Below are 11,379 nucleotides of genomic sequence, written 5' to 3'. Positions count from 1 at the left end.
GGGGGGGGGGGGGGGGGGGGGGGGGGGGGGACAATGACATCACAGTAATGTGAATATATCTGTAGTTGTACTTACTAAGTGTGGGATGCTCTTTCCACCACTTTACACATATTAACCCACAGCTCGTCCTCACCACGACCCTGTGACAGTATTACTATCCCCCTAGTTCACAAACAAGGAAACTGAGGCCCGCCTGCCCAACAAAGGTCCCAGAGCTGGTATGTGGCAGAGGCAGATTTCAATCTAGTGCCCAGAGCCCCTCAGCTAACAGAGGAGCAGCCCCCAATGGATGCCAGGGGAAGGAGGGCTGGGGCCGGGCCAGATCACTCACCACATCCTCTACTGTGGCAGGGCCGCGGGATCTGAGCCGGAGGGTCCCTCGGCCAGTGCCCAGCTGGGGGCCAGAGCCAGGGCGGCCACCCCCTGAGCGCACACCAATCATGTCTGTGGGAGGCAGGGAACGGGTGAGGGTCTGGGAAGCCCGATTCCAGCATGCCCAGGACAGGACCCCAGGCAGCCTGGCCTCAGATACCCCCTTCTACCTTCTCGCAGCTTCTGCAGGCTCTGGGGAGCTGGGGCCTGAAGTGACCCCAGGAGGGCAGGACTCCTGACTCAGGCTTGGCATGGATGGGGGAAGGAGAGCCGGGAAGGAGAGCCAGGGGCTGAGAATGGAAAAGGCTGGAGGGGAGACAGAAGGGGGCCCTGTTCCCAGGGCCTGAGGGACAGGAAGGGGGTGGGGCCTGGGTCTTGAGCTGTTCTCCCCAAGGCCAAGGGGATACAGCTGCTGGGCCAAAGACCAGCCCTCTCAGCCTGGGGAAGTGTTTGGGAGTCCCCCACCCCCACTTCAGGGGCCTCAGGCCCATTCCAGAGAGTTAGTGAAGTCAGACGGAAAAGTGGGGGTGCAGGAACAGGGCAGCCAACCCTGGCTTCTCAGGGCTGGGGGGGCTTGCCAGGGTTGGGGGCGCTTGGCTGGGCTGATGGTTCCGGGAAGCTGGGTGTGGGGGCAACTTCCTCCTTGTTCTCACCCTCCTCCCAGGCTGGGCGGAGAGCTACCCCCCCATTCCACCGCAGCTGGCTGGCCTTGGGCGCCACCTGCTGGTGTCTCCCTGCCACTGTGGCCTGAACCCCAGTGAATACGGCCATCAGGGTGGTCCAGGTGGCAGCCCCCTCACCAAAGGCCTTGCGCGGCTCCGTGAGCTTCAGCGTGAAGGTGCGGCCTCGGGGCAGCTCCTTGAGCAGACGGGCCACCTCGTAGTGCCGGCAGCCCAGCAGACTCTGCCCGTTGATGGCCTCAATCATGTCCCCCACGCTGATGAGCTGGATGTGGTCGATCACGCTTCCCTCCTTAATGCGCTGCGGGGAGAGGAGCTGTCAGCCCCCACGGCTCCGCCCTTGGGTCCCACGGCCCATCCTTACCCTCAGGACTCCGGGCAGCCCTTCCACCCCAAGCACCTTGATGAAGGCATAGCCGGCCCCGTTGTCAGTGATGGTGAGCCCCAGTGCCTCCTCTGACTTGAACACCTCTACCTCCTTGCGCTGCCCCTTGACGTGGGCAAAGATGAAGTCCTCCAGCCCGATCTGGCCCCCCAAGAGCTTGTCCATGTCCACTTTGTGGGTGTTGAGGGTACAGAACATCACCTGCATGGGTGGGAGACACTCAACCCTCACCTCCCTCCCTCGCCCTTTGCTAACCACCACCTGAGGGGGAAGGAAGGAGCTGGGAAAGGTCTGGGGGTCCCTATCCCAGTGCCTGACCACCCCAGAGTGGCCCCCACTAGAACGCAGCTCTGCTAGGACTTCTGCTGGGCTTCTGTTCCAGCAAAAACTCTCTGCGGCCCCCAGGGCACAGAGCCTGGCACACAGTGGGTGCTCAGCAAGGGCTTGTGGAATGAATGAAGGGGCACAGAATACCCACCACACCTACTGAGACCCCCGCATCTCCTTCCTGCTCACTCCTGTTGTCCTTCTTGCCTCCCTTCCTTCAGCTCCCAAGTCCTTGGGGTAAGGCCTCCCAACGCAGCATAGAGAAATGAATCTCGCATCTGACCTCCAGACCCCATAGGCAACTGGGGCACAAGCCTCCCAGTGCATGATGGGAATGTCGCATCTAGCCCTGACCACCCATTTCTGCAGTCCACTGGGGAACAGGCCTCCCAACGCCCAATGGGAACTCAGCACCCAGCCCTCGTCTCCAGTTCCCCTCAGTTCATGGGAGTGCAGGCATCCTAATGGCTGATGGGAGCTTGGCATCCAGTGTGGCCACTGGCTCCCATGATCCACTGGGGTGCAGGCCTCCCAAAGCCTGAAGGGAACTCAGCGCCCAGGCTCGGCCTCCAGTTCCCTGCCACTCACTGGGGAGCAGGCCTTGGCATACGCGACTTCAGCCTGTGAGCTGCCGCTCACGGACAGGAGGCATGCCCAGGCCACAGCCCACCGTCAGGGACCCTGGTGCCCGGCTCCCCAGCAGGTACCTCGGCGGCCGGCAGCCGGAAGGCCTCGGCGATCTTGCCGTACAGCTCCTTGACGTTGGTGAAGCCCTCGATGCGGCCCGTGGGACTGCCATGGGCCAGCTGGGTGTGGAACACGAGGCGGGGCCGCAGGGCCGGGGGAGGGGGGGGCAGGCCCATTTGGGGCCCCCCCGCCCCACCCCCACCCAGGGGCCCCGGCTCCCCCACGCCCAGCCCCCCACGGCCTGGCTCAGCCTCCTCGTTTTCCACCAGAGGCGGCGCCTTTTTCCGCCGCCCCAGTCCCAGCGGCATGAGCGGCGAGGAGCGCGGGCACACTCAGGAGACCTGCGGGGCAGGAAAGCGGGCTCAGGGCCTGCGCGGTGGCCGCAGGCTGCCTCTCCCACCCTGTTAGCACCCTACTAGCCTTATGAAATATTTAGAGAACACACTGGCCTCGGTTCCAAACCCGGGCCCAGCGCTTACCTACCTTGTACAGAAGTAATAACAGCAGCTAACGCCTGTGACCTGACTTTATCCTCACACTGCATCGGGACGCGGGGACAATATTATGTTATGATTATGCCCACTGAACAGATGAGAAAAGGGAGGCTCAGAGTGGTTACGTTCCTCTTTATTTTTCTGTTGGCACTGACCGTCTCTAGTGCTGTGCACAAAAAATTTCTGACTCTCCCTTCAAAGCACACAGGCAGGTGACACTTGCTCACCTCCTTGTGACCCGGCAGGCATACTAGTTCTGGCCAATGAGTTGTGAGAGGGAGCGACACATGACATTTCTGAGCTGAAGCATTTCATCACTGGAGCACGAGACTCCGGGGGTCTTTACCGCCCAGGCAGGCCGCGTTTGCTATGGTAGCAACTCCCTCGGCCAGCCCCTAAGTGACTGTCGTGAGTGGAACCAGCTGCTAGGCTGCAATGATGTAGCAGGAAAAAAACTCCCAAAACCCCAAACCTTTGTGGAGTTCAGCCACTAAGATTTAGGCGGTTGTTTGTTACTGTAGTAAAACTCGTCCTCACTAATATACTCTTTTTCTTTCCTCTTTGTTTTCTTTCCTTTACCTCCTCCATTCTCTCTCTGTTTCTTTCTTCCTCTCTCCTTTCAAACAAATATTTTTTGCATACTTACTATATTCCTTGCACCACTGTAGATATTGCCTTCAGTAAGACAAGCAAGGTCCCTGACCAGGACCACTATGTGCAGTTACACAGGTTGTTCACTGTGCAAAAGCACCAGACCAGGGTTGCAGGTGGGACTGATATTCAGCCTGTGCTCTGCTTGCCGAGCTGATGTGTTTGCCGGGAGGAAGGGCTGCCTGCTTCCAATTCCCTCCTAGGTGCCCTATATGCTAGCTGGGGCTCTGTCCGTGCTGTCCAGACACAGTCCAGAGCCGAAGATGCGCAGTGAGCAATCACATGTGTAAAGTCTAATATAATTTCTAATCGTGCTATGAAGACAATAAAACAAGACAAGTTCTTCTACAGCCAAGGTCAAGGAGGGCCTCTCTGAGCAGGTGAAACTGAACCTGACATCTGAGTGACAGGAAGAAGTACGCATCTGAGGATGTGGGGCAAGACGGCTCCAGGCAGAGGGAACGGCCAATACCAAGGCCCGGAAGCGGGGACGTGCTTGGTGTGTCTGAGGAACAGCTAGGCTGGTGTGGTTGGACCAGAGTGCTAAGGGGTACAGCAGGAGGGGGGGAGGGCAGGGAAGGGATGGCGCAGAGCGAGCAGGGCCTCGTGCGCCCAGGGAGGACTTAGGCCTTTGCTCTGTGTGAGGTGGCGGCCACGGGACAGTTCTGAGCAGACTCGGGCTCACAGATCAGCAAGAGACCAGTGTAACCGGAGTGCGGTGAGCAATGGGAGACTGAAGACGGGCGGTACCGGAGGTGACAGGGGGTGGGAGGGGTTGACTCTGCGGGCCTTCCAGAAGGGGAAAGAGTTCAGATTTCATTTTTGAGTCACACGTCCAAAGTCACAGAAGCCGGCTGCACTCTCCGGTCTCTCTGACGACTGTGCAAAGTGGTTCCCTAAGCAACTCCATCTCCCTGGGCCTGGGACGTCTGCTCTACAAGTGGGGACATTCCACCCACCTGGCCAGGCTGTGATGAGGATCCCGTTAGGCCATATTCTTTTGTGTAAAGGGGACTTCCGGCTCCCTCCCTTAAAACCTCTTCCTCCAGGGGGCCGTCCTGGATCCAGCCAAGCCCAGTTGGCTGCAGCCGCTCTTGCGCCTCGGTTGTCTGCGCCCGCATTCATCCGTCCCACCATCTCTCACCTACACTACTGCAGTTGCGCCCTCCGAGTCGGCCAGCTTCTGCCCTCACCCTCCACGGTCTGTGTCAACACAGCAGCCAGAATGACCCTGGAGAACGTAAGTCACACCTGTCCTCTGCTCCGACCCCTCCCAGGGCTCCCACCTCCTTCACAGTAAAAGTCAACGACCTCCCGTTGACCCACAGGCCCCAAAAGATCTGCCCCCATCACCTCCCTACCCTGACCTGCTCCCACTCGCCACCTTGCTAGTTCCTCCCAGGCACACGGGCCTTGTCCCCTGCCCCTCTGGCACACCGGCCACCACTTGACTCTGCCCCCTGGTAGCCACGCAACTCATTCGCGCATCTCTTTCAGATGGGATCTGTGTTTCACCCACTGTTCTCGTTCGCTGTTTTCTGAAAGGGCAAGGGATTTTGTCTGCCTTATTCATCCCTATATTCTTGGCGCGAAGAACAGTGCCTGGTGGGTAGCAGGTGCTCGATAAATGTTTGCTGAATGAACGGATGGATGAACGATCCTAATATTCATGAGCCCAGCAGTCCCTGTGCCTGGCTCTGGGGAGACAGAGGGGCACAGGCTGTAGTCCCCGCCCCAAGGGAGTCTTGTCTTGCCAGCAAACGTGCAAGCCCCGCCTCTGTGGTGCTCATCCTCTGCTCCCAGCACGGTGCTGGGGACAGAGCATGCACTCTATCTAGCCGCACAGACACAGAGTATATCCCGCACCTCTCACTGTGCTTTTGTTTTCACCCCCTTCATTATCAAGGATGCTGAACAACCTTTTTTTTTTTTATGGGGGGGTGGGGCCAGGGAAGGGCAGAGGAAGGGGGAGGGAGAGACTCTTAAGCAGGCGCCACTACCAGCGCGGAGCCCAATGCGGGGCTTGATTTCACGCCCCTGAGATCATAAGCCGAAATCAAGAGCTGGACGCTTAACCAACTGAGCCGCCCAGGTGCTCCAATCTTAACAGCTTTTAAGACATTTATTAACTGCTTGGATTTGTCCTTTTGTGAGCTGTCTGTTTAAGTCTCTGGCCATTTTTCAAAATTGCACAGTTTGTTTTTTATTGTAATGCCTATCTTTTTTTCTTACTGATTTGTGGGAACTCTATATATTTGGGATACTAGTCTTTTACTGGTTACTTCATCTGTCTATCCACAGCACCCATCACAGTAGGCATGCGCTGAATATTTGACAAAAAACAAATTCTGAATGAATAAACCGATGCTGTCCCCTCAGATTATTTCATCGCACTCAGTGATGCTTAAAAAAAAAAAAAAAAAAAAAAGCCGAGATGCCCCTCAACAGACGAATGGATTAAGAAGATGTGGTCCATGTATACAATGGAATATTACTCAGCCGTCAGAAAGAATGATTACCCAACATTTGCAGCAACATGGACGGGACTAGAGGAGATAATGCTAAGTGAAATAAGTCAAGCAGAGAAAGACAATTATCATATGGTTTCACTCATTTATGAAACATAAGAAGTAGGAAGATCAGTAGGAGAAGGAAGGGAAGAAGAAAGTGGGGGTAAACAGAAGGGGGAATGAACCACGAGAGACTATGGACTCTGGGAAACAAACTGAGGGCCTCAGAGGGGAGCGGGTGGGGGAATGGGATAGGCTGGTGATGGGTAGTAAGAAGGGCACGTATTGCATGGTGCACTGGGTGTTATACGCAACTAATGAATCATGGAACATTACATCAAAAACTAGGGATGTACTGTATGGTGACTAACATAACATAATAAAAAATTAAAAATAAATAAATAAATAAAAAGAAAGAAAAACAAAAAACAAAAAAAAATCCCAAACCCCTCATCATCACCTCCTCTGGTTCTCCTCCTGCTGCCCCTCATACATCTTAGCAGCATGCTGCGAACATGAGTCTGGAACCTGGTTTCTCCATTTACTAGCTGTGTGACCTTGGGCAAGTGTCTTAACCTCTCTGAGCTCCAAGGAAATCATATACGTGCCTGGAACAGTCCCTGGCACACGAGAAGTGTTCCACCAATAGTGATTTTTTTTTGTTTGTACTACTTATTTCCATCTGTACCACCTTTCAGTCAGTGGACAAGATTCAAACTTCCTCCTTTACCCAGGGCCCCGACATCCTAATCGCCAATTCCCAACCGCTTTACTCTGCCTAGGCTTGCTGCCCTGGTTCAGGGGAGTTTCCATGTCCTCACCTGTGAGGAGGGAATAATGGTAGCGAGGAAAGTAAGTGATTAATGAATTTGCTTTCCAGACTAGAAGAGGCAGGGTGGCCTGGGTTCAAATCCCACCCTTGCCACTTACCAGCTGCGTAGCTGTGGGCAAGTCACTTCATGTGATGGGGCCTCAGTCTTCTCATGAGCAGAACTCCTGTCTCTCACGGTGCTAATGGGAATCCAAAGAGATTAGGCAAACAACCTGATTAGCATCTTGCCTGACATTCGGTTTAAGGAAACTGTTACTATTATTGTCATTATTATTATGGCCTCCTCCCCTACCCCGCCCCGGGAACATCCGAGTCCACTCTGCCTGCCGAAGCCTACTCTAGGCCACCTCCTCCAGGCAGCCGCCCTGGCTTGCCCCAGCCTGTTGGAACCACCCCTGTGGTCCCGACGGCTCAGGCCCATGAACTTAATTACATGTTGCCCTGGCAGAACTCTTGTCTTTCAGTCTTAGGCTGCTATTTCACTTCGTGTCTCTATTTTAAAATGTAAACCAGATCGCATCACTCCCCGGCTTCAAATCTTACAACCGTTTCCCACCTTACAGAGGCAAAGCTCCACACTGCTTAATATGAGCTACAGACCCCTGCAGAATGGCCACTTTGGCTGCAGCTGGTGCCCCAGCCACACTATTCCAAGCTCCATCTAGCCTCAGAGCCTTTGCCCAGGCTGGGCCCCCTCCCTGATCTTTGCAGGGCTACCTTCTTTTTGTCATTCAGATCTTGTCTCCAAGGCACCTCCTCCAAGAGCCACCCCCCTTTACCCACAGATTCTACCATGCCACCCGCTCATATTTTATTCATAGCACTTTTATTCATAGCACATAGCACTTACTACCATCTGTAGGTACCTTCTTTATTTACTTGTTAACTTGCTTGTTGCCTGTTTTCCCCCAACTAGAATGGCAGCTCCCACAGAAGGGATTTTTGTCTTATTCACTATTGTGTCCTCTGTGCCAAGAACAGTGCCTGGCACATGCTGGGTGCTCAATAAATGTTTGTAGAATGGATGAACGTGCCTTATGTCCCCCTTCTGACTACTCTCTGAGCCCTTCCATCCTCAGAACATGCCATGGAGTTGCTAACTGCTACCCCCTCCCACGTTCCTGGTCTCCCCTCAAACCTGAACCTAGGGATGGAGGAAAAGAGTGTCCGCCTGGGCGCCAAGTGCACTGGCTGGAATCCCAGCATCCCCACCCTCTCTTTCCTGGGAAGCATCTGAAACTTAGCAACCCCACAACCACGCAGAATCACAGTGCGGACAGCAGGAAGTGGGGAAGGGGGTTCCTGGGAGCTGACATAAGCTGGGGGAGGGGGCCACCACACCCAGCCTCCCCTTTCTAGTAGGATATTGCTTTGGAGAAGAGGGAGGGAGGCCTCTGATTCAGTCTTGAAAAACCGGCTCCTGGGTGTTTCCGGGGAGAACGCCTACTGCCCAGGCCTCTACCCAGGCTTCCCAGAGGGGCCCAGTGGGGAAAGGACCCCAGCATCCAGGTCACCTATCTCCCCTGCAGGTGTCACTCTCTTCTAAGCACCTAGGTATTCAGGCCTTGTGTTTCCAGCTCAGGGGAGGCAAGGTTTTTCTGGTGTTTCTGGTGACTTCTTAGGGGGAAAGCAAAGACCAGTAGGTGTGGCCCAGATGTATGCATGGTGGGAGGGGGAGAGCAACAGCCGCCAGAAGAGCTGGTCAGGAACACCTGAGCCATGGAGCCATCTAGTCTAGTGGGTGAAACTCCAGTTCTGGACTCTGAAGCACAGGTTTGAGTTTCAGATCTGTCACCTACGAGCTGTGTCACCTTGGGCAAGCCACTCCACCTCTCTGGGTCTGTTGCTTCACCTCTAAAAGAAGTAACAGCACCTCCCATGAGGTGTTTAGACTCAGTGATACGCATGGTAAATACCTGACACGGAAGCGTTCAATAAATGCTAGCCGGGATGATTTCTTCATTATTATTACCGGGACCTCGGTCCTCTCCAGGTCCCTCTAGGCCCTGGAGGATTGGGACGAGGCCGGGTCCAGGAAGGTGCCCAGGCAGGGCTCAGAAATACCGACCCCGCGCCCGTTCCCCCTGTGACGGGGGTTGTCCAGAGGAGCGCAGGGAGCAGAGTTGGCTGTCGACCCCATCCCAGCGGCGGGAGGCGTTTGACTCTGCCCCCGGCGGGAAGATAGGCGCCTCTGTGGGAAGGGGCCTCGGGCATCCTGGCGCCCCACCTAGACCTCCAGCCCTGTCCATGGGGCCGGCCCCACCCTGCTCGATCCGCCGGATCCTCGCGGCTCTGCGACCCCGTAGGTCCGCGCTGGGGCCCCCGGAGCGACCGCGCCGCGCCGCGCCGCGCCCCGCCCGCCGGGGCACTCACCTGCGCCGCCGCCGCCACCCTGCGCGCGCCCGGCTCGGCCCTCCGCAAACTCCGGCCCGGGCCTCTCCCGCAGCCGCGGGCCGGAGGGGCGGGGCCCGCGCCCGCGCCCCCCCAATCAGGAGCCGCCGTCCGACGCTCGTGGCCAATCCGCGCCGTGCCGCCCTTCCCCGGGTGGGTCCGACGGAAACATTCCAGAGGGATCCCTCCGCCTCGCCCCGCTCTTCCCGACCACCCCCCCGCGCCGCAGCGCAGTGGACCTTCCCACCCCGCCTAAAGCCGTGGCAGGCTGTACCACGGCAGGGCGCGGAGGGGGGAACTTGAGGCTGGGCCCCTGCCAATCGCGGGGAGGAAGGAGACGAGCAACCAATGGGAAGCTGGGCCCCCTGGACCACGTGCTGTTGGCTGACTGTCCGTCTGGGGTGTCCGGGGTGGTAAGGGGCGGGAGGGCTGGTCGTGGGAGTCAGGTGACTGGGGCTAAGTTTCGGGCAGAGGCAAACGCTGCACATCCGGAAAAGCTGACCCTTTAGGAGACCTGGGAGGGGGCCGAGGGCAGCCCCCAATCCAGTCCTCCTCCCGGTCTGCCCCTGACCCAGCCGGGCCATCCTCGGAGCGGATAAAAAGGATGCATTCATTCCAGACGGGCGAGCGGGCGGAGGATCGAGATGAATAGGGAGGGTCCCGAGTGTCCCTGCTTCCTGGGGTGTACAATGGACAAGGGCATTTGTTCATTCATTCATTCATTCATTCACTCATCAAATATTTCATGGGCCTGTGCCCCTGCTCCGTGCCAGGCTCTGTCCTATCTTTACAGATACTTAAACGAGTAAGCTGAATGTGCTTCTGGTAGAGGTGACAGCGCGTGCAAAAAGCCTGGAGGCTGGACAGAGAGATACAGCACGTTTTGGGAGAGTGCAATATCCTAGGAGCTAGCAAAACTGTATGAAAGGGTGCTTGGAAGGGAAGACAAGGGCGAGATAGACTGCGCGGGAGGGAGCAGCGAATATTTACTGAGTACATAATATGTGCTAGGTTTCAAAGGGTACCCAATCAGTCCAAGCCTCTGCCCTTTCATGAGGCTGTCTCCTCCATCTAACTGCCCCCCTCACCCCTGCCCTGGTCCTGAGACTGGCACCGAGCAGCGTCTCAGCGTCTCAGCGCACACCTGTGAATGAGAAGACAGGTGATCTCACCATGGTCAGGTTTGCCTCCTAACTGGGATTTCTCAGGCACGAGTAGGTCCAAGAAACAAAGACACAAACGCACCTCGTACAGACCAGGACTCTCCGTTCCCAGGACACGTGAGATTTCCTTGTTCTACCTCAAAGCCGGCCTCTGGGGCATTTGGGGTTGGACCAGGAGCTTGCTGTGTGTTCTGGGAATTGTAGTTCTTGGAGGCCTCTAATGGCTGCGACTCTGCTCAGGCTTCCTTGAATGACTGGGTCTCTGCAGTCCCCAGGGTGAGCTGTTGTGCATCCCAGCCCCGTAAGGTCCCACAGAGGGGCGAAGTGAGAGGAGAGTGGGGCCTGGGCTTAGCTGCTCAGGGCTGTGAAGTCTGGCCCCACCCAGCTGGCAAACACCGACTCCGCCATGGCAACAGGCACGGCTATTGTCCTTCTCTTCCTGTTCTGCTGACCTCTGCCATCCCCCCTGAGTGATCAGTTGCAATGGCTGGGCCAGTGTCCTCTGTGGGACTGTACCCACTGCCCTGCTTGCACCTGGGATCTGAGCTGCCCTCTACATACATGAAGAGGACAGTATGTGGGGCCATGGGGAGAGCAGAGTCCTGAGTAGAATCCACCTGAATCCACCTGTTGATTGATGAGGAGGTGCCCAGGGAGGGGTGAGGGGTTGCCCGAGGGCACAGAGCAGGCCACCTCTTTATCCAGTTTTATAGTGCAAGAGGCTGGGAGGCCCAGCTGCTGCGGAGCTCAGACTTCAGTGCTACCTCTGCCCTCTTTGGAAAAAAGAATCTGGAATGCCAGCTAATACATGCGGGAGGAAAGACTGAGTTGGAAGATCCCCATTTTGCAGCCAACAGAGATTAATTAATTCAGGCAAGGCTCCTCAG

General features: G+C 56.5%; 1 protein-coding gene across 2 annotated transcripts in view; it reads right to left on the bottom strand.

Annotated features, from left to right (window-relative positions):
* Nucleotides 1-9,396, bottom strand: part of GIPC1 (GIPC PDZ domain containing family member 1) — a 10,457-nt gene extending 1,061 nt beyond the window's left edge. The window contains exons 1-7 of one of the 2 annotated variants that reach the window (XM_040629190.1): nucleotides 9,312-9,396; nucleotides 7,037-7,117; nucleotides 4,741-4,827; nucleotides 2,472-2,792; nucleotides 1,453-1,638; nucleotides 1,173-1,353; nucleotides 332-444 (exon numbers count right to left, since the gene is read on the bottom strand). In XM_040629190.1, the coding sequence (XP_040485124.1) occupies nucleotides 332-444; nucleotides 1,173-1,353; nucleotides 1,453-1,638; nucleotides 2,472-2,759 (768 nt within the window). In that variant the 5' untranslated portion in view covers nucleotides 2,760-2,792; nucleotides 4,741-4,827; nucleotides 7,037-7,117; nucleotides 9,312-9,396. The remainder of the gene's footprint in view (nucleotides 1-331; nucleotides 445-1,172; nucleotides 1,354-1,452; nucleotides 1,639-2,471; nucleotides 2,793-4,740; nucleotides 4,828-7,036; nucleotides 7,118-9,311) is intronic. The other variant, XM_040629189.1, reaches the window with a different exon arrangement.
* Between the last annotated feature and the right edge of the window lie 1,983 nt (nucleotides 9,397-11,379).

The sequence above is a fragment of the Ursus maritimus genome, unplaced genomic scaffold (genome assembly GCF_017311325.1).
Source record: "Ursus maritimus isolate PB19 unplaced genomic scaffold, ASM1731132v1 scaffold_14, whole genome shotgun sequence".
Lineage (NCBI taxonomy): Eukaryota > Metazoa > Chordata > Mammalia > Carnivora > Ursidae > Ursus > Ursus maritimus.
Note: the sequence above shows the minus strand (reverse complement) of the source record. Positions and strands in the feature narration are given on the sequence as shown.